This window comes from Argentina silus (genome assembly GCF_951799395.1).
Source record: "Argentina silus genome assembly, chromosome: 6".
NCBI lineage: Eukaryota > Metazoa > Chordata > Actinopteri > Argentiniformes > Argentinidae > Argentina > Argentina silus.
The window spans coordinates 16270952-16298833 of record NC_139660.1 but is presented as its reverse complement, the minus strand read 5'-3'; the positions used below and the strand labels follow the sequence as shown (position 1 = coordinate 16298833).

General features: G+C 45.3%; 1 protein-coding gene across 1 annotated transcript; it reads right to left on the bottom strand.

Moving 5' to 3' along the window:
• Positions 1-20: 20 nt before the first annotated feature.
• Positions 21-27149, bottom strand: atp13a3 (ATPase 13A3). The gene is made up of 34 exons (XM_083671897.1): positions 27050-27149; positions 20188-20268; positions 17056-17148; positions 16597-16770; positions 16273-16452; positions 15969-16039; positions 15719-15802; positions 14778-14847; positions 13947-14081; positions 13540-13612; positions 13060-13191; positions 12732-12914; positions 12461-12618; positions 11925-12113; positions 11667-11728; positions 11346-11496; positions 11137-11256; positions 11014-11031; positions 10769-10922; positions 10452-10572; positions 10208-10332; positions 9508-9668; positions 8622-8750; positions 8447-8526; positions 8275-8317; positions 7996-8105; positions 7736-7832; positions 7401-7473; positions 7013-7190; positions 6616-6794; positions 6079-6167; positions 5786-5866; positions 4859-4951; positions 21-3950 (listed from the first exon to the last, which is right to left on the bottom strand). The coding sequence occupies exons 3-34, from the start codon at positions 17107-17109 to the stop codon at positions 3744-3746; spliced, it is 3774 nt and encodes a 1257-aa protein (XP_083528023.1). The 5' UTR covers positions 17110-17148; positions 20188-20268; positions 27050-27149; the 3' UTR covers positions 21-3743.
• Positions 27150-27882: the final 733 nt, after the last annotated feature.

Below are 27882 nucleotides of genomic sequence, written 5' to 3'. Positions count from 1 at the left end.
AAACTAATAGATATTGTTGTCAAACACATTTATTGAAAAGAAGAAGAAATCAAGAGAAATCAGAGATAAAATCCTCAGTAAAGAAATACAAATTAAAATAAATACAAAATAAATTATAAGTACAAAAATTTGCGAGCAATTTACATCTCTGCTAAAAAATGATTTTTCCCCCCAAAAAGCCTCTCATTGAGGGTTGGGAGATGGGATTTTGTAGTGCAACAAACAGCGTACACACAACAAACAATTGACATACAAGAGAACTGTAATAAAATGTTTACCAACAGTATTTGTTTAATTCAGTTAGGTATCAACTTTATTATACTTCTCTATTGGTTACAAATACACACATTTCCCTGAGGAAACAATTTCCACTGGAAGTTATACAGACTCAGTGGCTGATCTGTTCTAAATGCCTCTTAATGGTTTGTTTCAACGTTTAAAAAAGAAAAATTCAGGTGATTAGAGATGTCAACAGTCTGTATAATGTGTACCTTGCACTGGAGCAATGGAGTGTATGCTAACACTGTGCTCTTTTATAGGTCCTGGTGAAATACAGATTTGTCAGGGAGAAAAGTGGTAGTATGAATTCACAATTTGAAAGTTTTAGGAGTCATCATAATTGATCCAAAAGGTGAAGGCATCAAAAGGTGCAGCATTATGACAGACAGTTGAGACTGAATCATTTTTCCCCTAGCAGCAAAATAATCCCTTCTAGAGGAGACAGAGAGAGAGAGAGAAAACAGATACAGATATCCACAACAACGCACATTCTTCAGCGTGTATACCTTGATTTTACATGAAAGACACAGCAAAGAAAGAAAAGTCAAACGTGAAAAGCATTGCTTAAACATTTTGGGTGACAGGTGCAAGAAATGAAAGAACATTCAACAAAGGATTGTCAGAATATTTCTGCCCAGAATCAGTGTTTGCAGAGCTGAGGTGCCTGTACACTATATGAAATCCCTTCTTTCATTTGGTAGATTCATGGTAAATGTTTTCACCGATAAAAGTACTGAGATGACCACATGCTCAAGCACTTTTTAAGTTAAGGATTCTCCAATGTTCATTATATAACTAAATCTTGGTCAGTGTCCTGAACAATCACACCTTAACATCATTGGTTCAAATTGTCATTAAAAAAGAAAAATGCCCAGAGGACTCATGTCCAAACCAGCATACTAACACAAACACATACCATTGTAGCTCAGTGACGGTAATAATGACAAAACACAAAGAAAACCCAGACATGACAAAAACAAAAAGTGTATCCAACTGATCATGACAAACAGTACCAAAAGGAGTAGAAGGAGTCCCTACAGCCCTTAGATAGACATGGAAAATCAAGACTTCAAGCACATCTCTAAACAACCGTTTCTGAAGCTAAATTAAACACACAGGAATAAATGTAAATGTAAGTCTCAAACAAATATACAGGTAGATTCCAAATTCTAAGATCATACTCAACATTAAAGGTCCATAATATTCCAGTCTGATTTGGAGTTGGGCTATTTGATAGATCTGGAAATAGATGACTTGTTCATAACCATCTGAACATTAATCAAAATGTTCTTGAAATCTTTGGAAAACAACATATGAATCAATCTTTTAGAATTGTCCAACAAACATTCTAATTGCTGCTGTTTGTTCTTCAAAATGTGTTATTCTTTAGCAAAATCCAGTACAAATCCATCTTGTGTCACATCAGCAACATTTTTTCCAACAGATTTGCACTTATTAAAAACAGAATTGTTATGGGATTCAGTAAAATATTGGTTTGGAGTGACAGATGAATTGGCACAACAGGATGTACTTTAGATCCCTGTAATATTGTCAATCTACTGTATGGCCAATATTGCGTAACGTTTCTGGAGAATACTCTCTACAGTGCATCCTACAGCCAGGCCTACTTCACTCATATTCCCAACGACACTCCACAAATCATGACCAGCATAAAAATATATTAGTTTTAATCATATAAATCATAAAGAACTCGGACAAATGCAATAAACATTGTTGCCGTTCCTGAAACTTGAAATGTGTGGAAAATAAACAAGTGATGTATGTAGAAATTAACACGATAAGTTAACACTTTGCCTTAACAACTTGTAGGGGCACTGAGATACAGCGGCCATGTAATTCTGTTAAAAACTGTCATTTTACAACAATTTGAGATTTCAACTAAGCATTCTTGTGATGCCTCTCAGTACTGTGTTTCAAGTTATCCCTCCTCATTTTTATCTTGGATTTCATCCACTGACAGACATCAGATGACAAGTAAAGTAATATCTCTGATGATATGTGAAGATGATCTAGCACAATGACAAGAAAGACAGGGTCACACAGTACATTAAACTGACCGGCAGACAATCTGAAATCTACAATACTGTATGTCACGATAACATGAGAGGACCACAATACACAGTGCATCATGTATTCATGAAATGTGAACCAGTTTAGTTTTGCAGAATATTGAGAATCATATGTATGTATACTATTTACCTGTGTCAGAGTATAGGGAAAATGAGTTTTAGCCCTTTGATTTCTCTTTTGACTATGCAGTGTGTGCAATGGTAATACTTGAAGGTTACATGGCTAGAGCAGTGTGCGGTGGTGGTATTATGGGCGTGCTTGCATGGCTGTATGGAAAGAGAATGTGTACAACTTGCCAACAGGTTTCACAATGCCTGGCCTTTCGCTATTATCATACCTTAATTGGTCTTCCATAGGAAGAAATGCAATACAGACAGGGTCACAGATCTTGAAAAAAAGGGGGGGAAAAAAAGAAAAAAAAGAAGAGACAAGACAGACAAACCTATGCAGAGCAGAGCTGGCCCTTGTGAGTGAGCCACATTGACATGATTCTGTTATTGTAGAAGCCTTTGGATGGTTTACCTACATGCGGGGGGGGGGGAGGTGGGGGGTACGAATGGTCCATGATCCCAAGCCGTTTTTCATGCTGCCTCACATTGTGTGCCCATACGGTTTCTTAATACAAAAAGGTTATTGCAAATGTCCGTAATACCACTACAGTAACGTTGGATTTGCAGTAGTATTCTAACCACAATACGACCATGGTTATATGGAGCTGGTTTCATGCACGTCCATGCTTCGAGTGCCTTGTGTGATAACCATGGGAGTGGATGCTTCTGATGGATGGACACACCAAAGCTACAGTATGGGAGAAATCAGAGGGTCCTTGGAATCGGCGTGACAGCAATTACAATTGTAGAGATCATTCCTGTGTTAAAACTAGATTGGTTTTGAAAGGTCTCTGCATAATTTGCCTATATTAAAAAGCATTGAGGCAATGATTCATCTCAAAACGACACATGCCCCCACACACAGTGTTGGGGGGCCTGCCACAGGTCCCAGCCTGTGGATGCAATGGACTTGCTGTGTTTGCGTGTGTGTGTGTGTGTGGGGGGGGGGGGGGGTATAGGTGAGGGGTGGGTTGGTGGGGGTATGATGTACTGTATTGTAGACTAGAGGGTATCTAGACCAGACTGGGTCTGACCTGTAGGAGGAATCGAAGCAGCAAACAGTGAGGCCAGAGCAGATACCACACACACACTCAACGCTCCATCCACATCCTCACTCCAGCTGACTGACGCACAACTCTCCTTTTCACCATCACCTCATCTTTCAGTCTTTCCGCTCCATGAGAAACCAGTAAATTTGTCCTTTCTGGTCGTACAATATATGTCTGAGTGAGTACTTTACGGGAGGTTGGGGGCGGGGGGGTGCTAGGAGTCTGCCATGATCTGGTAGGAGGAGCCATTCTCTGAGCCAGGGGGAGGGGGCTTGGCCTCAGTGGTGGTGGTGGGTTTGGGGGGCCAATCGGGGTCGACGCTCAGCTCCTGGGCCAGGTGCATATAACGGGCCTTGGGGACCGTCCTCTGTCTGCAGAACATCCACGACAGACACTTGGGACCCCACTGGTCGATGCCCCCCTAGGCAACAAAACACCACGACAACAACAACAACAACAGGAGAAAGGGGAGCAAGAGAGGAAAGAACACACAATGAATTTGTTTCTTTCTCTGTGCATTAGCTCCCTAATGTATTTATTTTAGGTATTAATAATCATTTGCCTTTTCATGCTTTTCAACCATAGAATGATAAATCATATCGTGCACATGCATGTAACAAAAATGTATTGCAGCTCTGTATTGCTGCATGCAGACTGCTTTGTTTGTATTGGATCATGCTAAATGAGAATTATTATTATAATTTTTTTATTCCATGACAATATTTAAAAAAAAAGACAAGCTAAACAAATGAGTCAAGCTCTATCAAATGCAACCAAAGAAAAAGGGATTCAGCAATTTAACAGAAATGATACCCCGTTGACCTTTAACCTAAAGCCAAGGTGTTTGGCAGAGTGACTGACCGCCAATGTTTGGACACAAACCCTTCTGAGCAGGCTTGTGTTGCCTGGAGGATACATACCTGACATAGGCCATGCTGTTTCCACTGAAACAGTTAGATAGGGGGCTAACGGGAGCTTTGAGATGCATGCAGCGGAGTGCTTACTGGAGCAACTATGCTGGGAGGTATTAGAGGAGGAGGAGGAGGAGGAGGAGGAGGGGGGGGGGGTAAAAATCTGGGGCAATCATGCTCCCAGTGGAGTGTAATGACAGAGCATACCCAGCAGGGTGTACAATGAAGAGAAGGTCAGAGAGCAATCGAGTTTGCACATGCAAAAAGGTATTGGGGAGTGGGGGGAGGGTTATATAGAAAGAGTGATGGGGTCAGGTACTGAGAAAGAGAGAGAAAGGAGGAGAAAGGGGAATAACAGTGGTAGCACCTGGGTGGGGGTGAAAAGGGATAGAGGAACAGAGGTGTCAGATTTGCCAACCTGTGGTGTCGGGGCGGCAGGGGTGGGGCCATAGCTGCCCTGCTTGTCTCGGCTGAACACAAGCTTCCATAAGACGATGTCAAGGACGAGGGTCTATGGAATAGCGCAGTGGGCGGGAAAGAATTACAAGAGAGTAGCTAGTTGATCACACAGTTTTTCAAGAGATTTGTTGTCATCCTCATCCCTTTTGTTTGTGTACCATGGAAAGGACATCGAGGGTGATTTTCAGGCTGTGTGTTAGTCGTGAGGGGAGGCAATAGGAGGTTACTCTCAACATAAATTAAGACAACAAAATAACGAGAAAGAGAGAGAGAAAGAGAGTGTTATTATACAGTCATTCCATCTACAAGAGGGTGTTTCTTCTCAGTGAGGATTTGGCTGGAGTGATGACAATTGACTTGTGTGACTTTGATCTGCTAGGGATTGTCCATTGAACTCATTGGTGTGTGTGTGAAGGGGTTAGCAGCCTTGAAGACAGTGCCCTCTAGAGGCTACTGCTAATCTGTGCATTGGCTTAAGAAGCTCGAGAGGATATGGAGGGGCTGCTGCTGCTGATCTACTGCACAGTGCAAGCCAGGGGGCATTATCTGAAAAATCACTGGTGAAGCAGCCCGGTCATTGGGACACAGCACTAGATCATCATTTACTGTCATTTCTCTGGGTTTGTAGATTGAGAGAGCGATTGAGAGAGCGATTGAGAGAGAGAAGACTTGTGCGAACACGTTGTCATCACACACAATCTACAATACAGTAACTCACAATACCTGACTCAACCTATCCACCTTAGTGAGAGACTGATGAGGACATTGCATGGCAAAAGAAAAACTGTACATGAGAAAAGGACCTAGATGCACATCTGGGAGTGTGTGTGTGTGTGTGTATGTATGTGTGTGTGTGTGTGTGTGTGTGTGTGTATCTGTGTCTTACCTCCACCACGACACACACCACTGCATTGATTACGATGATGCAGAACAATGTAAGTCTCCATTCATATGGTACACACACAATCTAGACAGCAAAAATAAGAAAGATTCACAGGAGCCCATTTAACATTGGACCAAAAAATATCAATTTCAATTGATACCACTCCAAATAAAGGGAAGCCATATACAACTTCACAGTGGTAATATTGTTGTTAACCAACCACAAAATATTAAACTAAAGTCTGACCCTCAGTTGTAAATAAAGAGGCTTGTGTTTCCTGGTTGGTGTCAACTCACCTCTAGGAAGTCGTCAATGGCAGAGACGGGGTAGAACATGATGAAGGTCAGAAACATGTACAGGCACAGAGATGACACAACAAATGGCCCTAGAGAGAGAGAGAGAGAGAGAGACAGGATCAGTTATGAGTTTTGAAATTCCAATCTTGTTGTGTTTTTCAAATCATTCTATGTTTATTTCAATGTCCTTTCCATACTTTTGACATTAACCATTTCCCTTCTGTAGATGAGGACACTTAGAGCAACGCTAGAGGAGTCTTGAATATTTTCAGCCACTAGTTCTGAAATGAGCACTCACAAGCCAAAAAGGGATCCCCGAAATATAAATAAATGTGTCAAGAAATTACCTGAATGAACAGAGAGCAAAGTCTTATTTTGCAAAAGGACTGTGTTGTGTAATGAGAATCAATTTCTTAACATTACATCATGAACCATACAGTCAACACTTAAGCCAAAATGAATGCAAAGAATTAGCAACAAAAATCCTGTAGCATCTCTTTAAGAACTCCAGTTTAGTGTCGTAGTAGAGTCTCTCACAGTTCTTGTAGCTGGGCTGGCGGAAGGGCTTTCCCTTGGAGAAGACAATGGCCACTATGAGGTACTGGAATGAGGAGACGTAGAAGAGGCTGGTGTTCTGATAGTTCTTGATGTTGTGGTCATCATGCTCCGTGGAGTTGTGGTCGGGGGAGAAGTTGCCGGGGGGGGTGTTGCAGGCACTGGGGTTGGGGAGTGACATACAAAGCTAGTACTTCCTGTCATACATTTCTAACTAACATTTAAGGTCAAAGGGGCACTTGAGTTGTGTGCATACAATAAAACTAATACTTGAGGTAAAGATGTTACTATCTTTATAGTTGTCATATTGGTGTATTTGAATGAATGGTTGGTACCAAATTCATGGTTCATATTGGTCCAGTATGGTGGTACTACTCACTTGGACTGTGGTGTCCAGATCTCGTACCAGTCCTGGTGCTGGACCCAGAGGAAGGTGAGGGTCTGGAAGCCCAGGCAAACAAGGATCTGGGTCAGAACAGAGAACAGCAGGGGGCCGGAGATCAGACCTGAGGGGGGCCGTCTGGGCACCAGATCCTTCCAGGCTGGGTTCAGACTCACTGGAGAGGGAGAGGGGGGGATAAGACAAGACAATGGATGAGTCAGAGAGCCATAAAAAGGTGAGATGGTTGAAGTAGAGAGGTAAAAGAAGAGAGAGAGGTTGAGAAGAGAGAGTTAGAACAAGCAGTGAAGTCAAGGACAACACAAGCGTACGTCCAGAATCGGTGAGCAGGTTGTCAGTCAGTCTAACAGCTCTCAGGTCTACTTACTGGTGAAGACTACGAGGAGGATGATGGCGATGTCGATGAAGAGGAACTGGAAATCTCCCAGGTTACTGAGGATCTGGCACAACAGACAGAGAGTAGAAGTCAGGGGTCAGAGTTCAGCCAGCCAACCAGCCAGCCTGGCTGCCAACCGTCTCTAACAGAAGCAGAGATTGACCCAGGCTAACCCTGGAAGACTGGTGATAGGGTAGAAGAAATAATCCCTTTACTTTAATCTAGGTACTTGAACTATCGATCTACCACATCCATGGTAAAACTGGGCGTTTCTGGTTGATGTAGTCTGTCCTCTCTCTACCTTCTCCGGACACACAGGTACTTACAGAGTAGAGGAGGGTGACACTGATATACTGGATGATGCTGTAGAGGGCCATGAACTTGAACACACAGAAGGAGGTGATGAGAGCAGCGCGGCCCTCTCTGTGGAAAAAAAACCAAAATGATGATGGTGGTTCAAGTCAGAGGATTTATTACCACAGCAGACATTTCACCAAAATCACTGATTCCGTCACTGATTTCAGCCTGGCTTCCAACATTTCATATTCAGTTCAAACAGAGCAGGGGCCTCCAGACAGTACAGTACCTGATGAGGCTGGGGACACAGGAGATGTTGGGGGTTCTGGAGGTGAAAGGAGAGGCTACAGAGGCCTCCAGCTCAGAGAGAGAGATCCCACCATGGGCTCTCTTCAGCGCCTGAGGGGGAGGGAGAGGGGTGGGGGGGGGGGGATGATCGATCAGACTTTTATTCATCACACCTAGTTTCACCACTTGGACTGATCCTAGTAGTTGCAGCCAAAAGTATTCTTCCAATCCCATTGACTTCATTTCTAACAAAACATGGTTGTGAGGAGGCTGTACTTACACCACAGTCATTTGCCCCATCTCCACACATCCCCACAAAGTAGCTGAAGAGGAAGAAGGAAGGAGATAATTAACTATTTTTAAAAAATGGTGTATATTACAACAGATCAAATAAAAAGATGGTGAAGGACCAGGTGTGTGCCTAGTAATAAACAGCTTTATCCTCTACTCACTCTACACTCTGCAGTGCCTCAATGAGCTGGGTCTTCTGGTCTGGGGCCATCCGGGCAAACACGGTTCCATGCAGCACCAACTACAACACAACACCACAACACTGAATCAGATACAACTGGTAATCATTGAAGCAGTCACTGCGGGTGTTACGTTGACATCGGTCCCTCCTCCTACCTTCTGTAGTAGGTCTTGAAAGTGCTCGGTGATGACGGCGAACGACTTGCCGCCCATGGCGAAGTGGTATTGCTCTAGACGCTTGGACTCGTCCACAGAACACACATCATCCAGGCTGATCTCCACTTCCTGTAAGGGACAGGAAGGGGAGCGGTCAAACAGGTGTAGCAGACAGGAGAAAGGTGAGAGGCGAGTATGAAAGAGGTGACCGGGAGCATGGTCAGGATACTTGTATGCCATTGAATGAAACAGGAAAACTTTGCTTTGGTAACAAATATTCAGCCACCTATATGACTTGGATTTTGATTTTCACATTGGTCTAGACCACAGGTGTCAAACTCATTCCATGGAGGGCCGACTGTCAACAGGCTTTTGGTTTTTTCTTTCAATTAAGACCTTGTCAACCAGGTGAGGGGAGTTCCATACTAATTAGTGACCTTAATTCATCAATCAAGTAGATGGGAAGAGCAAAAACCTGTAGACACTCGGCCCTCCATGGAATGAGTTTGACACCTGTGACTCTAGACTCATTGATATTGCTGTAAAACAATAATATAACAACAATATATCCCTCATAGCAAACACAATGAACCCTACAACACAATGACTGGCTGGCAGTAGGACCTCGATGAGCAGGAGTGTGTGGAACACACCCTACCCATTCACCCATTCCTGCTGCGTGTACTCACTGGGTTATTTCAGACCACTGATGTCACTATGGCTCTCAATCTCCATAACATAGGAGGGATCAGTGCAACTAACTTCATGACTCATACTGTCCAACAGAGGGCACTCATTAACCCCTGTGTGTTTACCAAGTGTACATTTTCCTGTGCATGTGTTTGTGTGTTGCAATTCCACTCTCCCTCCAGGAGGGGTCCCTCACCTCTAGGCGGGGGGTCTTGCTGGGCATGTCAGCGTAGCGCCAGGTGATCTTGGCAGCCTGGCCGTCCTTGGGGGGCAGGGCGTCTGCGATGATCACCCGGTCCTGAGGGGGGATCATCCCACAGTCCCTCGCAACAGAGATAGCCGTCAGCATGTTGTCACCTGGGGGACAGGTGGAGAGGGGGAGAGAGAGAAGGTGAACACAGGGGGCTATTGTCCTGAAGCTCTCCCCCCTCTGTGACACTCTAAACCTGGGGTTCGGATAGGGGAGTCACTGGCGCTTGACCAACGCTCCGCATGACAGGCCACGGGTTAGTGAGAGGGCTGGCGGACGCTGAAACTCTATCTAATTGTGTGATTACATTTACAGTGCTGAGAGAAAGAGAAAGAGAGAGAGAGAGAGAGAGAGAGAGAGAGAGAGAGAGAGAGAAGTGAAAGAGGGAGAAGATAAAAAGAGGGAGAAAGAAAAAGAAGAGAAAGAGAGGGAGAGGGAGGGTGGACTTTGGATCTCTCTGCCAGTTTTAAGCTGTAAGGCCTAAAACTTTATTAGTCAGAATTCCAGGAATACCTTAATAAATGCAGGAGGAATTCAACAGTGAGCACCACAACAAAAACCAAAGCTTCCCACAGTTCATATTCCACTCTCTAAGAAGCATAACATGGCCTTTGATCGTAAGCTGCATTTAGTGTGTGTGTCTCACCAGTGACCATGACGGTGCGTATGTGTGCCTTGCGGAGGTCTTCCAGTACTGCGGGGGTCTCGGCCTTCAGCTTGTTCTGCATGATGATGAGGCCTAGGAACTCCATGTTGGCCTCAATGTGGTCCCTGAGGAACAGAGAGTCACACCATACCATCAGGGATGAGACACAACACACATTTAGGGGGAAAAACACTCCTGGTTCATTAGGGCAGCATGCAGGTAGGTCAGAGAATGTAGATTGTACCTGTTGACGTTCTGGGCTTTGTGCCAGGTGAGTTTGGACTCAAGGCGGCGGTGGGCCAAGGCGATGACCCGGAAACCCTGCTTGGTGTAGTCCTCCAGAACCTCTGCAAAGTTCTCTGGAACTGCGAGAGAGAAGGGGGGGGATTCAGACATCTTGACTTGACACGGTGGAAAAGGGTTAGGGTTATACACTTGTACTGTATCTACATCTGATCACATTTCAAGGAATTGTTCCAAAAACCACAACTATGCTGAATATGTCTCTCTGGATACGAGTCTACACAAAAACTGTGTGGGTAAATAATTAAGACAGCTAACCTGTGTCTTTTTTGCAGAGGCTGGCCACCACCTCTGGCGCCCCCTTGAGGTAGGCATCCATGCGCTTCTCCCCCAGCAGACGAGCCACCACACTCATCCTCTGCAGCGCCGACGAGAAGGGGAACTGGCGCACGATACCGATCTCATAGGCCGACTGGGGACAGAGCACACAGGGTGAACCTTAACCTTTGACCTGCTCCGTCATTCAAAAAAGAAGAAAAACAACGAGGGGAAAGGCTACTTACGGATAACTCATACAGCTCCTTTCGTGAGAGAGGGAGGGAAACAGGAAGGATATAAGAATGAGTAATGCAACCAGAGGTAAATCATTACAACACATAAGAGGTAAGGGGGGAGGGGGGGTGTACCATGTCCTGCTCAGATGCCAGCGCAGGCTCGGAGGGCAGCAGCTGGGTGGGGGGGCGCACCACGGTGGGCATGATGCGGTTGTGGAGGGAGGTCTCCTCCTCTGTGGCCTCCTCCAGGATCTGAAAGGGGGAGAGGGGGAGGAGAGGGTCAGGAGATGACAGAATATCTCACGCACACGCACACTGATTATCAGGGATCAGTCACTCACCCAGCCTGTGGCCTCAAACATCTTCAGGTCCAGAGGGTCTCCTGACAGCTGGCCCTCGATCTTGGTGAGGGAGTGGCAGGTGGCCATGCATGCCACAAACTGGGACTTGACCAGACTCTCCTTGTAGGCATTCTCCTCTGACAGGTGGAAACTGAAAACAGAGGTAAACTGGGTTAAGTAAAGGGAAAATATGGCCTTATAAAACTAAAACACTGCTGATGTTTTGATGTGGATGTTTCAATGATGTGATCTCATTTGGATGAAGATGATAAGAATGACGATTTCCTAGGATGTTGTTGTTAATGGTGATAATGGTCTCACCTGCCATTCTCCACTCTCTGGACTCCCCATAGGTCTAATCCATCCTCCGTCAGTGTGCCCGTCTAAGGAGGAAGAGAGAGAGAGAGAGAGAGAGAGAGAGAGAGAGAGAGAGAGAGAGAGAGAGAGAGAGAGAGAGAGAGAGAGAGAGAGAGAGAGACGCATGAGTCTGGGTCATTCTCTCCTCTCTTAGCAGTAGAGATCCCCCCCCACTCATCCTTGGACCCTGCCCCATTAGTGGGTGGGGAGCTCAGCACCCACCTTGTCGAAGCAGACCAGGTTGAGCTGCCCGCAGATGTTGATCCTCTGGGGGCTGATGCAGAAGATGCCGATGCGCTTGAGGCGGCGCTGGGCATAGACGATGCCCGCCGTCATGGCAGCGGGCAGCGCAGGGGGCACAGTGATGGTGATGATGTCCAGGGACTCGATGATGATGGTCTTAGCTGGCACCTGGGACACAGAGACAGACAGAAGGAGAGGCAAAGTGTGATGAATAGAAAGCTCAGAGGCAACCAACACTGCGTCTCCCATGCAAAAAAACGGTGGCCAAACTATCCACTGTGTCTATATCTACACCCAGGGTAATGTATATCTGCTGTTGGTCTTGGTGACAGGCACACTTTCACCTGCGTGGGGGAGGAGGAAGAGAGGAAGGGGGGAGGAAGAGGGAGGGAGGGAAGACACTGAGGGTGAGTTTGGCGACACAGGTTGTGGGAGGACTTGACTTGCACTAACATTGAAAGCCAGGGTAATGTATATCTGCTGTATCTCTCTACTGTATGACTGTGTACCAGTACCTTGTTCATGATGCTGACAACAATGGAATAGACGAAGCCAATGCCGGCTATGGCCACCAGGCACAGCAGGAAGAGGTAGGCGTCGCGGTACAGCTTAAAGTCTGTGGGCTTGGGGTAGAGGATGGAGCGCACCAGCTGGCCCTTAGCTGTGCTGAAACCTGAGGCAGGAGGAAGAGGAAGAGGAAGAGGGTTAAGCCTGAGGATAGAAGCACTGCAAGGATACAGCGCTGCAATGATAACAGGATTGACACACACAGACACACCCTCCTACCTGTGCGGACCACCACAGCCTTGACTAGCTCCCCAGAGTAGAAGCGGGTTTGGATGACGTGGGTGCCACAGAAGAGTGTGTGTCTCTTATGATCCTCCATGCTGTAGGGTCCTTCCCCCTCCGACTCCTTCTCCCCCAGGCCCAGGTTGGGCAGGTTGGTCTTGGTGACAGGCACACTCTCGCCTGCGGGAGGGAGGAGGAAGAGAGGAAGGAAGAGGGAGGGAGGGAAGACACTGAGGGTGAGTTTGGCGATACAGGTTGTGGGAGGACTTGACTTGCACTAACATTGAAAGCCAGGGCAAATCCTACATGGACTCTCCAGCTTCACCTGTGAGCATGCTCTCATTGACGATACAGGTTCCGCTGATCAGCACAGCGTCGCAGGGCATGATGGTCCCGTTGCTAGGGATGACCATAACATCACCGGGCACCAGGTCAGTGGACATGGCCTCCTCGATCTCTGTTAGGGCGCAAGAGAGAGAGAGGGTGAGGAGGGAGGGAGGGAAAGAGAGGAGAGAGAGACAGAGAGAAAGGGGGGGGATGGGGAGAGAGAGAATAAAGGAAATAGGGAGGGCAAGGCAGGGGGCAGGGAGTGGGAGGAGAGGAGGTGGTGGTGGTGGGAGAGAGTGAGGGGGAGATGTATTCTGTGCGTCAGAGCTCCAGTCTTGTTCAGCACATCTCTCATTGCTCACGCCCCTCTGGGCAGGGAAAACGCTGAGACATCATATGCACAGGCCACTGCAGTGCGCACACGCACGCACACACACACACGCACACACACACAATAAGTGAGGGATATTTGACAAACCATTGTTGGCTCTGCAGACAGAAACACGGACAATACTGTGAGCTGCCACCATGTCATGAAGCATGACATATTGCTGAAAAAGAAGGAAAAAAACACTTTCAGAGGCTGAAATACCAGAACGTAAAACAAACACATCACACACAGGCTTCTAGCGACTCCTAGAAAGAGAACCCTCCCTCCCTCCCTCCCTCCCTCCCTCCCAACCTACGCAGTGTGATTGTAAAGAGGCTTTTCTCCCTCTCACTGGGTGAACCCTCAGCCCCAGAGGCAGTAGACCATGCAAAGATGGGCCGTTATGTAGGCCTGAGTGGGCATGGATTAGACTGAGGGGTGGGCTATAGGCCTACATGGTCTAATGCTGGCTTAGCCCTGCTTGACCTGGCTCAGCACGGGGCCCCCACACGCACCTTTTTGATGGTGTACAGAGAGGTAGCTATCGATATGACCGACATGAAGACTATGGCTACGGCGTAGTAGTAGTACTCGTCAGCGCTCCACAGGATCACACTGAAGAGCTGGAAGATGTAGAAAGGGTTGAGGACCTGTGGAGAGGGAGAGGGAGAGAGAGAGGGAGAGGGAGAGAGGGGAGAGGGAGAGGGGAGGGAGAGGGGAGGGAGAGAGAGAGAGAGAGAGAGGGGAGGGAGAGTTGAGATTAAGCAATATTTGAATGACGTGTGTGCCAAGATGACGTGTATGCCATTGTAGGCCATACAGTAGAACATTCTGTATGGCCTACAATGATAAATGAATCAATGTGAAATATCCCTGACCCAGATCTGCAGAAGCTATAAAAACACACTATGCTGCTATGGGGGAAAGAAGAGAGAGAGAGAGAGAGAGAGAGACAGACAGAGACAGAGAAAGAAAGGAAAAAAAGAGAGAAAAACTGTGAGAACTGTGGAGGAGGAAAATACTGTGTGTATTGCTACTGTAGGTCCTGTTGACTCAGTGCACTCATTAGACTGCGTAGAAACTAAAACTGGCTCTCCGAAAAAAAGAAGGCTTGGCATCTACTCAAATGAACATTCCCACTAGAACCATTGGAGGATTTATTAGAAGTGAATATCATTATCTTGTAATTTGCTAATGACTCCCACACATGCAATGACAAGTGTACATAATTGTCTGGACGTTTTTTTTTTTTTAAATCGCTAAGTTTTTTTTCTTTCTGATGGTAGTACATTCAAATCAGAAGGTGGCTGCCAATAGTTCCCCTTCATATCATATCAATAACCCACCTCTTTGATAAGCAGCTTGAAAACGGAAGGCACTTTCACTGCAATTTCATTCACTCCGAAAAACAGTCTCCTGTGTGGGGGCAACAAGAACAAAGGTTTAACATTTACAACTCTCTCCCAAACACACACACACGTACCTCATAAAACAAAACGCTTTGACGAGGTGTGTGACAGTATTCTACTACAGTAAGTAGGTCAGTGTGCGCCAGGGCTGGAGTCTCACACACACCACACACACACCACACACACACCACACACACCACTTCCTCAGACACTGAGTGAATGACACATACGGAATAGTAGGCTACCTCAAGGCACAGTGACACACACACTGGGCTATAAGAGGGTCACATGTGTTAGGGGTGACTGAGCTGAGAAAGCCATGTGGTCTATAGTGACAGAGATGCTTTAGGCCTGTCAAGCTGAGCACTCTAGAGTCTAGGGGACAGCCTGGCGTCGTAGCCGACCTACTACAGTACAGGGGGAGACCACTGAACAAACCCTTTCTGTTATGTACTTTCAGCAGAAAAATATGCACGTCCAATTAGGGCTGAAACGATGAATAAAATCACATTAAGACTGTTCAAAAACGCTCTAAAAAGTGTCAGCGTCCAAGCTTTAGCTCAATTTCAGTGTGCAGGCTTCAACCTTTTTTTTTTTCAGGTTAAAAAAATAGACATACAGTATGTCAGTGGTTCTAAGGCTAATAGCCTGCCTAATTGTTTAGGTAGGCTATTAGCCTTAATCCAATTACTCGATTAATCGTCCGAATAATCGACAGAATACTCGATTACCAAAATACTCGATAGTTTCAGCCCTTTTCCAATTTATCAGGTGCAGGATAGAAGAATGTATCAAAGGACAAAGGAATGTCTGCAATATCCACGACAGAGTTGGGAACATTCCTTATGTTCTTTTTACAAAATGCAGCCACCAAGTACCTGTACTCCTGCTGGTTCCTGGTCAGACCGGCGCTGTGCTCTGAGTGGACGGTGGAGCAGGTCACCTCCAGATCCTCCAGGCCCCTGTGTGTGTGTGTGGGGGGGGGGGGGGGGGAGCATTGGAAAACAAATAGGAAGGATACATCCATAAAACACATGATTGGGGGTTTATGCTTTTAGAATAAAGGTTCAGGTGAATGCAGAAAAGATTTTAAAATTAAATAAATAAATAACAGAGTGCACTGCTTACGTTAATACTTCAAAGTTCTGTCCCTCGTCGGTCCAGTAGTACTTTGTGCTGTGGAGGGTAAAATAGCGAATCTGAGGGAAGAAAAGTGCAAGGCCATGTTATTAGAAACTCTCTCCAAAAAGCTGTGTTTTTTCAGAGCGGATTAAGGTGTGTGACTATTAGTGTGTTTGACTGTGTGTGTGTGTGTATTAGAGAGAGATACAGACAGACTATGTAGTCCTGTCAACGTGACTGTGCTTGTTCACTATGTGTGTACGTACTCATGTTATTTCCTATGTATATGTGTCTACGTCCCCCCAGTTACCTGAGTGGGCTGGTGCTCTGCGTATTTCCTGATGAACTCCTGAGCGGGGCTGTCTGAGGGATGCGGGGTGTGTCCATTGGCTACAGGGGGGGTGGTCTGGGACTCCAGGTTGTCGAAGGGGTTCCTCCCCGGGGCCAACATCACACGAACCTTCGCCAGGAACCAGCGCTTAAACTCGTCCTGACACACGACAGAATAGTGGATGAGCAACACCCATGACGGTAGAAAGCCTAAATATACTGCAGGTGTGTGTGTGTAAACACCTGTGCATGTGTGTGCGTGCGTGCGCGCTTGAATCAGCAGTGCGGCCGGCGGAGGACGTACAGTGGATTGGAGCAGCACCACCTCAGCCTCTCTGACGGTGGTCCGGGTGCAGGTGGCCTTCACACACCACTCAGGCATCCAGTAGAGCAGCAGCAGCAGGAAGCCCCCCGTACAAAGCACCCCTAGGCCCACCAGGCCCATACGCCAACGACACAGCCTGTACCCCTGGAGCTCCTGCAGGGGGAAGAACAGGTGAGGTGAGAGGGGAGGAGGGAGAAGGGTGAGTTATGACTGCCCCCTTTCATCTCTTCAGCTTTCGGAGGTAAAGTTTCATTTGAAGGGGATTCAATTTTAATCCAACCTAAAATTACATTTTAATTTGAATGCAATTTGAAAGCTATTTACTCAGAGAGAGAGAGAGAGAGAGAGAGAGAGAGAGAGAGAAACACACAGAGAGAAGAGAGTGTGTGTGTGAAAGTGCAGAGTGTGTCAGAGATGTAACAGCATAAAGGAACACACCATTTCATCCTCCAGCCCCTTGTTCACAACCTTCAGGTCTTCTTTCTCCATCATGTAGACGAGTCACCAAGCCCACAGAGCACCGCTGATTCACTGAAACAAGAGAGGAACCACATCAGGGCACCAGAACACCTCATTCCCAGGGTATGACAGCCTACTACATTCCAATACCAGTCTCCCTCAGTACCACATATCAATAAACTAACAAGTTTAGCCCACATGACTTTTACACACTTTTACACACCAGTACACAAGGACACCCCTGTGGTACCCTGCTAGTACATGACTCTAGAACACTGGGCCACGAGCAACACTGATGAACTCAACCAGCACTGCTGTCTTGGAAAAACAGAAAAATGGTTCAAACAAGGATTGAACAAAGCATCTGCTAATGTATACCATCCACTCTCACTAGGTCAGGATAAGACACTTTCAAAGCAGACACATGAGAGTGTTCCTGCAGGCAGAGACAGCTGGTTGACCTGAGAGCACCTGAGACCAGAGCAGTGTGTGACTCATGAAGCTGTTCAGAACACACACACCCACAGAGACCATCTCCTGTCCTAACAGCTGGGCGGGTCTGAAGGACAGCTGAGGAGGAGAGAGACAGGACACCAGGGGATTGGATAACATACATCTGATGAGTCAGAGACAGGTGTGTGTCTGTGTGTGTGTGTGTGTGTGTGTGTGTGTGTGACTGAGGACTCATTCTGCAGTAATCTTGAGGAAGGCGCTGAGAGTGTCAGGGTGAAAGGTTGACTTAACAGACACTTGGAATCATCAATCATCAACAACTCCCAAAGTCACATCAATCCATCAACTCTCTAGTATGCATTTCAAAAGAAGAAACATCCTCAGGCGTTAATAGATGATGATTCCCATCGCAAACCTTGAGAGTGAACATTAACACAGGCCTACCTATCTCAATGTTCCTGCAAATGAATAACCCAACACTGCTTGGTAATCAATGATCAACACTGCCCCTCGCCTCAGCACTATAAACAATGGAGTCAACGTTGAGTGGCAATGCAAATCCATATTCTTCTCGACCTCCAGACTAGACCTCACAATCAAGTCTACAGAGCCTGGCATTGCGAGACTAGCTTCATATCAGATGGAAATACAACCAAATATTCCATGCCATGGAATGTTTTATCTCACTTCCTGACAACATATCAGGGGGTGGACCCCAAAGTCAGGGACCAGGAAGTCCCTCCAGCAGGTCTGCAATTCTAGCCAGGCTTCGCAATGATCTGGCCACATTCCATGATGCCCACCATGATGGTAAAACGAAGCACAAGGGCAGCTGTATGCCTTTACGTGAGCGGCACTGTACCATGGGCAGTTATGAAAATAATAATAAGAGGCCTGTTTGACCCAGTGGGAGGTCTATCCTCTCTTTGTATTGGCCTGTGTGCTGTTTGGGTGTTGCTGAAATTCCAGATGAGGGGGAGATTTAGCTAGGCACACTGCTGCGAGCTGGGAGAGGAAACGGGCTAGCCTGTGCATGTCTGCGATTAGCTAGACCGACCGAACGACCAACCGCACGCACGCACACGCACACAAACACAAAATAACAGGGGTTCACCATAGCTCAGCAGGTGTCCGATGTCATGCTGGAGAGTCCCGATGATGAGTTAATGTACATCTGTACAGAAGGGCTGGCATGCATACACACACACACACACACACACACACACACACACACACACACACACACACACACACACACACACACACACACACACACACACACACACACACACACACACACAAAGACATCTCTCACTCAAATGCTTTTACAGGATTAGGCTTGTCATTGGAGTTCATAAAAGAAGGCCTTTTAGTCATTATAAATATCATACCTCCCAGGCTCTCTATTAGCTTCGCCTGCTGTACACAACCCCAAACATAAAAAGTTGCACTTCAATTCAACAACAATATGTACACTTCAGTTTAGAAATAAAACCGAAACATTCCTAACCCTGTGCCGTCCGCATAAAGACACACAAACACACACACACACGCACACACACGCACACACACCTGGCTTTTCTCAAGGCCCGGCCAGAGGGAAAAAAAAGATGCGAGATGGAGGCAGGCCGGTGGCGAGTCAGAGGGGCTTTTGGCAGGACACGCTGCCGTATCAACAATGGAGCGACACGACGAAAGCAAGAGGGACAAAGGGGGTAGAGAGACAGAGATGGCGAGGGAGAGAGAGAGAGAGAACAGGAGGGGGGGCTCAGCGGGGACCAACCTGACCCTGGCTGTCTGGACCGGCGCTAGGGCGTTGGGTTGGGGCGTTGGGCCGCGCTCCCCTGCCCTGTGCCACTGGCCCTGATCTTATCTGCCCGCTGCACTCTGGCTCTTTCTTTCCCTGGCACACAGCGGGATATTTTGCTTGGGACCAAGCCCTTCCTACTATTTTACAGCAGGAGCCCCGGCGCTGGACAGGCCACCCTCTGGTGTGTGGTCAGTCAGTGTATCAAAAGATAAACAACAAGGCAGAGGTTGCTAGTGGTATCATGAGTTTTGTCCTCAAATACACTGCACCTTTATCAGCCTGTTACACTGGAACTATCCATTCCAACTTTTATTATCCAACCGTCTGTACCTTATAAGGCCTCTTGCGTTGCATCAGAACAGGGCCACAGGTTACAGGGAAAGCCTGGCTACTGACCAGCCCAACATGTTCCTCTGCCTGTGGTTAAAACATCAATCGCTCACCTTTTAACTCAGCTTGAAAGAGAACAAGACAGTTATGTGCCTTTGGCAAGTCAGTTAAAGTATAACTTCAGAGTAAGTTGGTGTAAGTAGGGGGCTGTGCAAACGAAAAGACTCCGTAAACAATTTGTCAGATTAGGATAGATTATCTTCAATCTTCTTCCAGTTGACATGGTTCCAATCTTTCTCTTTCATTCAGGCCTGATATTTAACACAATAAATGGCATAGAATATGGTAACCTAAACATGAGCTCCAAAACATAGACTTTGGGATGAACTACTCCTACAAACACAGCCTGGAGTGGTTGCAGTTAAGCCTGAACGGCAAGACAGATGGACAAAGAGTGTCTGAACGGCCTGACAGAGTACAGAAAGAGCTCTACACAAAACAGATCCAAGTGTTCTTACCTACAGAGCCCGGGCAGCAATGCCCCCAGGCGGTCCTCCTTCCCTCGGTAGCTCGCTCTCTCACGACACCAACCTGGACCCCTAGGAGACACCAAGAGAGAGCCATCATGAGACATCATTAGCTGAACCCTGTCTGAACACACCCACGGTGACCACAGGTCAACAGCCTAGCAAGACCAGCTGTTGGGAAAGGTTGAAAAGTTTGACTTGGAGAAGCCAATCAAAACTTTTTTTAACATGGAAACAGATGGGCTGAGAATGACTGTGTTGTGTGCTGAAAAATTATTTTACACAAATAACACAAGCTAAAACATTGAAGTTCGAACCCTCAGAGGACAGTTTAATGACAGAATTAGAATCACTTTGTTGCAGTCTAATATCCTGTCATATACCCATCTATCTGAATGCTAAAAGGTGGTCACTAGGCTGTAGGCTTCACATGGATGACGGGACCCTTGTTTACTGTAAAGTAGAGGACCCAACGGTAGGCCTCAGTCAGCATGACCTCAGGGATATTTATAGACTTCTCTACAGCCAGGCTAAACCTGCATTGTTGAGCTTTATTTGATTAGCCTAGCATTGTGTCTAGAACCCTGTTATGCAGAGAAAAAAATAATGAGGCCGCCCGGCATGAGCCTGCAGCTAAACCACAGAATGTGATTGAGAGAATCATACTGTACTGTAGCTTGTAATCATCTTACGAATGTACAAGGTGAAGCTTGACGGTAGGTTTAGAGCTGAGCAGATGTTTCCATATTGCATAAACATGCATCACTGTGTCAAAAGACCACAGGACACACAGACACATACACACACACACATCAACTGGAAAGTTCTAAACACATGAGTGAGTTCTCCTTAACAATACTTTTCTCCCAAAATGTGTCCCAGACAGTTTGGTCTAGACTTGAAATGAACACTGCTGGAGGGCAGATACACACAGCCCAAAGGTTGGGCAATCTCTTTGGAGTCAAGAGACTTTTTCTAGCAGTGGCAATTCAGCCACCCACACTCTCAACAGTCTGCATGCATTTCATAACAAAATAGAATGAATAGAAGGCACAATTTACGTAAAACCAAGCATTCAAAAACCAGTAACTCAGCAATTTGGATAGCTAAGAAAAGACAGACAGACGGTCCTCCTCTCTTTCCCCCAGAATGTTCATGGACACCGACAGAGAATAGCTAACAATAGGCCATGACCTAATGACGGCCGTCATAATTCATGGAAGCATTCAGAGGAAAGTGTTTTGTTGCAGTCGTGCTCTCGACTCAATATGCTTTCTTTATCACTTCCCCTCCTAATCATACTGGGTTATTGCGGGGCTTTGTTCCCGGCCGTAGTCATATTCAGCAGTATATCACCCCCGCCGCTGGCCTTGGGCTCCATCTATGGTCACCTGCCCTTCCTCTGCACTCGGGTCAGTTCTTGCTAGGACCCTGGCTGGACCCCAAGCCCCTGCTCTTGTTCTGTACAAACCCCCATCCTGTTAGATTTCAGCTAAGGCAAGTCCCTGCAACCGCTTGGAGAAAACCTGGTTGCAACCATATTTTGTACCTCTTTCAACTGCAAACTGTATGGAAAAGTGAAATTAAAGGATTCATATGAGTTCCGGCAAGTTTGTCTAGAGGCACAATAGAAACAGGTTCTATAACCTTACTTATGCAAACGCTAGTACTAGATAAATAAAAGGATGACCTTTTTATGAACGTGAGAGAGAGCAGCTCATTCCCAAACTCCTCAAACTGATCGTTAACCATGAATTACCCGGTCAAACTCACCTTAAGAGGCAAAAGGAGTCCTGTTAGCGATAGTCCAGCAGTGCATTAGTCATTTAGCTCTTAATCTTAGAGGCTTTTATACCCAGGTGGCTGTTTCTAGATGAGTACCTCCAGTAGTCCAAATGTGAGACCAGTACAAGCTTTATATATCCGGACAGAAACACAAAAGGAGATCCGCTGACGTTACAGATGGCATTCGTCCATCCAGAAAAAAAGAAAAAGAAAATCTAAGAGGAGATCAGGGGGCAGAGTGGGAGGTAAAAGAGGGCTCTGAGATGATACCCTGCACAGAAGTGTGTAGGCTGACTCCTAGGGCCAGGAGCAAGAAAAGTCAATGGAGGAGAAGAGAGAGGGGAAAACAAAAAGTTGAGATCAAACAGCCGTGGAGCCCTAAGTCAAGCCACATGCTCTTGGATTAGCAGTGGCATGGTCCTACAGCCTGGGAAAAACTGCTGATAACACCCTCTGAGAGATTAAACCATATTTTTACATGAGAGCTGCTTAATTGCACTGAATAGCCCCCGGCAGGTGTACTGTAGATTAAGGCTGGCAAAGAGTACGCGACTATTATGATTGTTCGCAGTCCTGTAGCTCTGAACATATCCTCTCTCAACAATGAAAGTTATTGACAAAAAAGAAACAGTTCAAACAGATCTGATCTGTTGAGCGTGCACTGGATGTCATTAATAGTGCTGTTAAAACATGAACGGCAAAGATAAGCGTTACCAGTTGGAGGTTCTCATGCACAGATACAGTATCTCAATGTCCACATGCAACAGTTATAAAACTCGGCAAGGTAAGCAACGATGAATCACACTGGCCAAGGTGAGTGCACATGTGCACATGCCTCAGGACATTGTCTCACGTTGTCATATCACCTCACCTCAGTGTTCCTCCCTGGTTCTCGTTGTTATGTTAAATTTCACAGTTGCTTCTATTTTAATCGCTAGCACTTCATCACACTTCCAGTGATGGGGGGTGCTGGTTTGTCTTGGCCTTGTTGGAGGTAAACCGCGGGGCCAGGACCAAAGGCCTGTCTCTCTGCGCCGCAGCCCGGGAGCTATGAGGGCAAACAGAGCCGGGCTGCTGAAGGGACTTGCACCATGTCAGGATATTTCTCGCCACAACTCCAGATCAACATTGGCTGACCTTCTGTCACAGGCTGCTGTCTTTGAACTCACCTGTGAAAAGTCCCTGGGCATTGGCTCAAAGACCTAGAGGAGATTGGCGCCGCGCTTCTCAAGCTCCCCCTAACCACCTCCAAATCTCCAGTTTGGCCAGGACACCCTGTATGCAATTCAGCTCTCAAAAAAGAGAGGACAAGTCCAGGGGTCAACCGGTCAAACTCAATAACAGGTATCCTGAACCTTGAAGTCTCTCAAAACAGAGAAATGTTAGGTTACTTTCTACAAAGAGGGAAAAGACAATGTCTTGACTTCACACCTGAGGAATTTCAAAGGAATACAAGTCAATGTCACAGGCCTAAAATCAAGGGAAACATGACACAATAAGGCCTTGCACCAATATTTTCTTTACAAGGGGTAGAATGTAGGGAGTAGTCCTACATCCATGGGGAGACTGAGGCTAGGAGAGGAGACGAGTTTTAAACCAAAGCTGACACAGCCAGGCTAATCTCATTAACAAAGATTTAACTTCAAGATGCCCCTCATCACATAAAAAGAAATAATCACACTTTACATTAAGGTGATGCTAAGGGATCTTCGTGACTACGTCGGTATTTTGTAAACCTCCCGTTTTGGGCTTGAAATTGAGCTATAGCCTGATCACTTACTTGACATGGCCACAAATTGTCAACTACAATACATAACTTCCTAAAGCGATTTCCTCGTTTCTCAGATGAATGAGCCGCGGTAGAAAACATCCATTTGAAACTTTTTAGAAAGCTTTGCGTCCTTCCAGCAAAAATAAATACCAAACTGTATAGATAGCTAATTGCGTGAGACTTACATGCGGGAACCTGTTTTTGGCTCATATTAGTGGCTGAAATTCTACAAATATCCTGTTCGATCACTTTAAGTTACCCCAATACCTGTGTTATAATGTTGTTTACTAGAGTAATTAGAACACAGGTATCCCATAAACACAGGTATCCCATAGTGGCAACTTATATGTTAAATGCTACATACACCCACGTATTTTATTTCCAGAAAGTCTACACGATTCCCATTTGATCTTGTCAAAGTACTTTGTTGGGAACTCTGAGAAACATAACATCTGGGGAGTAGTCTACACAGTAGCCTGGATCTATGTCATAGAATGATTTTGCCATGGGAAGCCCTGATTGCTGGGGATTCCTAGATAAAGGCACATGGTCAGATTTATCCACTGATGACTAGTTGGTTGGGCAAGAGATGAGTCAGAGAGGAAAAAGGCCTACTTGAAGGACTTATGGTCTTATGATTAGTCAGGTCAAAGACTGAGCTGTAAAAGGCCACTATGGGTTCGTCAATTCAAACAGTGACTCATAGGACACAGTAAAAGGTTTCATATCATAATGCCTGATATAAAAGGGGAATGTCTCAATCAAAAGGAATTGCCTGTATGTACAACAAATAGCAGCCAGTGCATCTTCTATTTAGTCTTGATCAGTCTTACACATGACCAACCAGGTCAAATTCTCACTTAAAGCCACACAACAAACAATAAGTTAATCATCTCCAGAGGCATGACTGTGGAGACCGGAGATGACAGACAGATAGAAACTAAACCTGTGAGCTTGTCTTAATTAAATTCCATTGTGACAATATTTCTAAAACGATAAAGGTGACAACCTGTTGAGGCTTTCTCAATGAAGATAACAAGGCCATGAATGGGAAGATGCCAAGAGCAGATTGTCAAAGTCAGATACTTATTTTGGAGATTTATTAAGACTTATTAAGACTTCAGCTGTAATTTTTCATTAACTCATGATGACAGAACAAAGCAACCAAACGATGATTCTACCTTTCATGATGATCACACACCCGCCCACGCATTCTGTCCACCCCAAAAAAACAGCATCAAAACAAAGAAAGAAACAGGTAAGCTGTAGCCTATACTTTTGAAAATGAAATGAAACAAGTCAGGGCAGGTGTGCACTTGCTTCTATGCTACCTCATTTCAACTTTTCAAAACTATTTTTTTGTTCTTGTCTTAAAATAAGGCTAGACCATGTAGCCTACAGTGTCAATGGACTGAGAAAACACCGCAACACAAAGAAAAGCAAATAAACCAAAGGAAAAGGGTAGTTACAAATACTGAGAAAAAATATTTATGCAGTAACATATAGTTCTCCACTTCCTTCTTGGTTGTTCTATTCAACTGTTCATTGATTTTACATTGATCCTATCTACCAGAGAAACACCCACAAATGTCATGCACTAGGTTCATGGATAGTTTATTATCCAACCCTGAAGAGCATTTCAATGGACAACAAAAAAATCCTATACAGCTCGCTGAAGTCGCCTCTACAGGCTTGTGACATCTGTATCCCTGCAGATACAAATCTCAGATATACAAAATCCTGTAGAGGCGACTTTTGCTAATATACATTTGGCTTTTCCTTTACTTCCACTAAATTGTACCATGTGATTTCGCAAACAGGACCATCAAGATAAGATAACTACGCTAGACCAATTTAATTAGATAATAAAACTGTTGACTGATACGATGATATACTGTCAACCGTTTCAGATAATGTAGATTTACTAACCCCCAAAAAACCTTCCAAAGTATTTGATAATTTAGGCCTAGTTGTTTACCAAAACTAATTTAGGCCTAGACATCAACCCAAAAGATAAGCCAAAGGAGTATGCTATTCTCTGAATAACAGACACACAATGCCACTTAAAACTTCCAAACCACCTTCAGGGTGAAAAAGCAACAAACTTCAATAATAGTTGAACAAATTACAGCAAACTCATAATTTCTTATCCAACAAATAGGCCTATAGGATTCCCTTTTGTATCATGCACTTAAACACAAGTTAACCCTGCTGACAAGAGGAAAATACATGGGAAACCTTACACTAGATATTATGGCTATTATGATGATTTTGGGGTTAGCTAGGCTGTGAGAACTGAGTGAGAATGCTGGACATTGAGTAACAAACATACAAAGAGAAACATTGTTCTGACTGAAAATATGACCAGCATGGAATTTGAAAAAGTTTATTCATCACAGTCTGTACTATTAAGGATTTCTGGTTATGCCATTGCAGGCTACATAATAACAGCTGAGCTATCATTCCAGCTGCCATTGCAGATACTTGGCCAGCAGTTGTGCCTTTGCAATTGACATGTAGCCTATCTAACATAACACCTGAGAAGAAACCTGCTAAGACAGCCAGGACAACTGAACAATGTATATTCCTACATATGTCCCATACTCTCCTTCTACGGGTTAGTTGGTGCTTCAATAAATAGCAGGATAAAAAACAGTGCCTGTACAAGACCAAAACAAACGTTCACTTTAGAAATCACTGGTGACATGAAAAATGTACACAATTCTAGAGCGATTCTGTTTGACAAGTGGTGGCTGGCAGACAAATCGAATCTAGCTAGCGCCCAAGCGGCGAATGTGTCACTGTCACTGTCTGTGCCACCCGGTGTCAAAATGTAGTCAGCAATCACATGCAATGTTACTTTACTAAATGAACGGACTATAACTGTTACAGTTAGTCCGCTATAACTACAGCAAGAATAAGATGTGTGCTTTAGCAGCTAAATGAATTAGCTAGCAAGCTACATTTGCTGGCTTGATCAAGTTGATTTGGGGCAGACAATCAGAGCCTGTTATAGCGGGACAGCTAGCAACCTGGCTAACGTGAGATTCCAACCTGCCCACGTCTACCCATCTATGAGTTTTATCCAGATAAACATCAATACATGGACAGGAGGAATCATCATTCGTGATATAAATGCGAACGAAGGAAGACCAGGAGGGTAGCTAGCCAGCACACTCATGGCTGAGGAATGACACACTGGCTAGCTAGCTGACACACACTGGCTAGCTAGCTATCTTGGCTGGCCGGCTAACACATGGGGTGATGTGGACAATCAAATTAAATGAAGACACTTACCCAGAACCACCTGGACTCTTTGAAGATCACCTCCGAGTCATAATGTAACGAGATCAGCTGTTTTTTAAAAGGAAAATGCCGTTGAAGAGTGATAGCTATATTTTGATAATGTGGTCGCCACACACAAGGTAGGAGGGGGTAGTTATTCAATGTTGACAGCTCAGTGGAACAGCGAACGAGTCGTATGGTGAACTGCCTGGAACTGGCTCACATACCAAGAGGAAGTGAGGCAAAGGAGGATATGAGATCACAAAAAACCTACGCAAGGTCTAGGATCAATGAAAAAACCTGTTATCTTTGGATCAATCTACCCATTATTTGTCATTAAAGGTCCTCGCATAAGATGAAATAGCGCACATATGTCATATTTGCCTTAATAGGAAATGCCTCTGCCTTTATGAGAGCTTCAGTATTCATTCACCTCGTTGGAGTCATAACATTACAGTACCTGTTACACGACAATCAAGTTATTGTTATGTACGCGATCACTCCTTTACTACATACACAACATGTCATGAAATTGTATGTTCCAAGTATTTAGATACTAGATACTATCTATCTGAATATGTGTGCTTAGTGTCACATTGAGAACTAGGCTATGCATTTCTGAAAGTAATGTCATATCATCCATTGACATAACAACATATGCTATCATTGGTCAAATCATATCCATGCAAAACAAGGATATACAGTGTACTGGAGGGATGTAATAGTATGATATATGGCAATACATTGAATACACTCTGGGCCAGTTTTAGTTTATGGCCTGTCATGTTGATGTTGTGTGCTGTACTGTAGTATATATAATGTGTGGATGTATCTATATGTGATTA

Bases quoted from the DNA above. Each gene is read 5' to 3' on its own strand.
- atp13a3 (XM_083671897.1), bottom strand. From the start codon at position 17,109: ATGATGGAGAAAGAAGACCTGAAGGTTGTGAACAAGGGGCTGGAGGAT. The intron at 13,613-13,946 runs GTGCGTGTGGGG...CTTCTTTTTCAG, and splicing joins CTCTGTACACCATCAAAAAG to CAATATGTCATGCTTCATGA. The intron at 7,474-7,735 runs GTAAGTACCTGT...CTGTTGTGCCAG, and splicing joins GTGTCACCCTCCTCTACTCT to ATCCTCAGTAACCTGGGAGA.